The 1073-nt window shown below is 37.5% G+C and overlaps 1 protein-coding gene across 1 annotated transcript in view; it reads right to left on the bottom strand.

The window, feature by feature from the left end:
• The window catches only part of chrnd (cholinergic receptor, nicotinic, delta (muscle)), a 13767-nt gene extending 12714 nt beyond the window's left edge, over positions 1 to 1053 (bottom strand). The window contains exon 1 of the mRNA XM_015020750.1: positions 945 to 1053. Coding sequence (XP_014876236.1) covers positions 945 to 1002 — 58 coding nt within the window. The 5' untranslated portion in view covers positions 1003 to 1053. The remainder of the gene's footprint in view (positions 1 to 944) is intronic.
• Positions 1054 to 1073: the final 20 nt, after the last annotated feature.

Genomic DNA, 1073 nt, shown 5'->3' with positions numbered 1-1073 from the left:
ACCAATAGAACCAACCAGAACCAACAGAACCGACCAGAACCAACAGAACCAACCGGAACCAACAGAACTAACAGAACCAACCGGAACCAATAGAACCAACCAGAACCAACAGGAATCAGAATTCTGATCCTTAAAATAATAAACTTCCCACTTAACTTTATATTTTGCTCCGTCTGATGATGTCATTTTGAATTTTAAACGATTAATAATTTGATCAGTTACTCAGCGCTTCAGAACTTTTCACCAAATATTTTTAATTTCTTAGATGAATGATTTTTGTTTTTACTTCAGTGAAATACGTAGTTCTGCTGCTAGCTGAGTAATTTCTTGGACATTCTTTCCTCCTCAGTTACAAACTAATAACTTGTTCTTTTAGTTTCAGAGTGTTTAGTTTTTTAGTTTCAGTTTTTCAGATTTATCGTGTAAAAATATCTGAAAACTAATAGATTTTTTTTTTCTATAAAAAGAAGCAAAATAATTATATCTGATTAGTTTGTGGTCCATTTTTTCTGCTAAAATCCTAGAAAGTTTCTAAAGAAGAGCTCCTTAAAATGTGACATTTCTTCGGTTTAGGGGGTTTTAAACAGAAAACATGTTTGGACGGAAATGTGCAGAACACTGGAAAAACACAAAACCAAGTATTTTTGGTTTAGTTTCTAGTGCAAAGATGTTAGTACAGCTGAAATGAGACAAAACTAAATTAGAAGTAACTTTTCAGCAACACAGAGGAGCTGCTTGTAAGTCAAGAATTCCTTAATATTGATTTTAAAACCGTTCTAGTTCCACTGGCAGATTATTTCTCTTATAACTTGGTAAGTTTTAGTGTTTTTGCAGTGAAATATTTTCATTTGGTTAGAAGCATGTTTACAACCAACACCATGCTGGAACTGAAGCAGAGATCAATCAGAGCGACAGAAACCAGGTGGGGTTCCAGGTGAACTGACCTGAGGAGATGAGCGTCAGCAGCAGCAGGGTGACCAGCGCTGCTCGGTGCAGCTCCATGGCGGACCGCCTGACTGGACCAGAACCGGCTCTACCCGCCGACCTTCAGGCAGGAAACTGAGTGACAAGCA

Source organism: Poecilia latipinna, unplaced genomic scaffold (genome assembly GCF_001443285.1).
Source record: "Poecilia latipinna isolate Pla-1442-1.1 unplaced genomic scaffold, P_latipinna-1.0 Scaffold2647, whole genome shotgun sequence".
NCBI lineage: Eukaryota > Metazoa > Chordata > Actinopteri > Cyprinodontiformes > Poeciliidae > Poecilia > Poecilia latipinna.
Note: the sequence above shows the minus strand (reverse complement) of the source record. Positions and strands in the feature narration are given on the sequence as shown.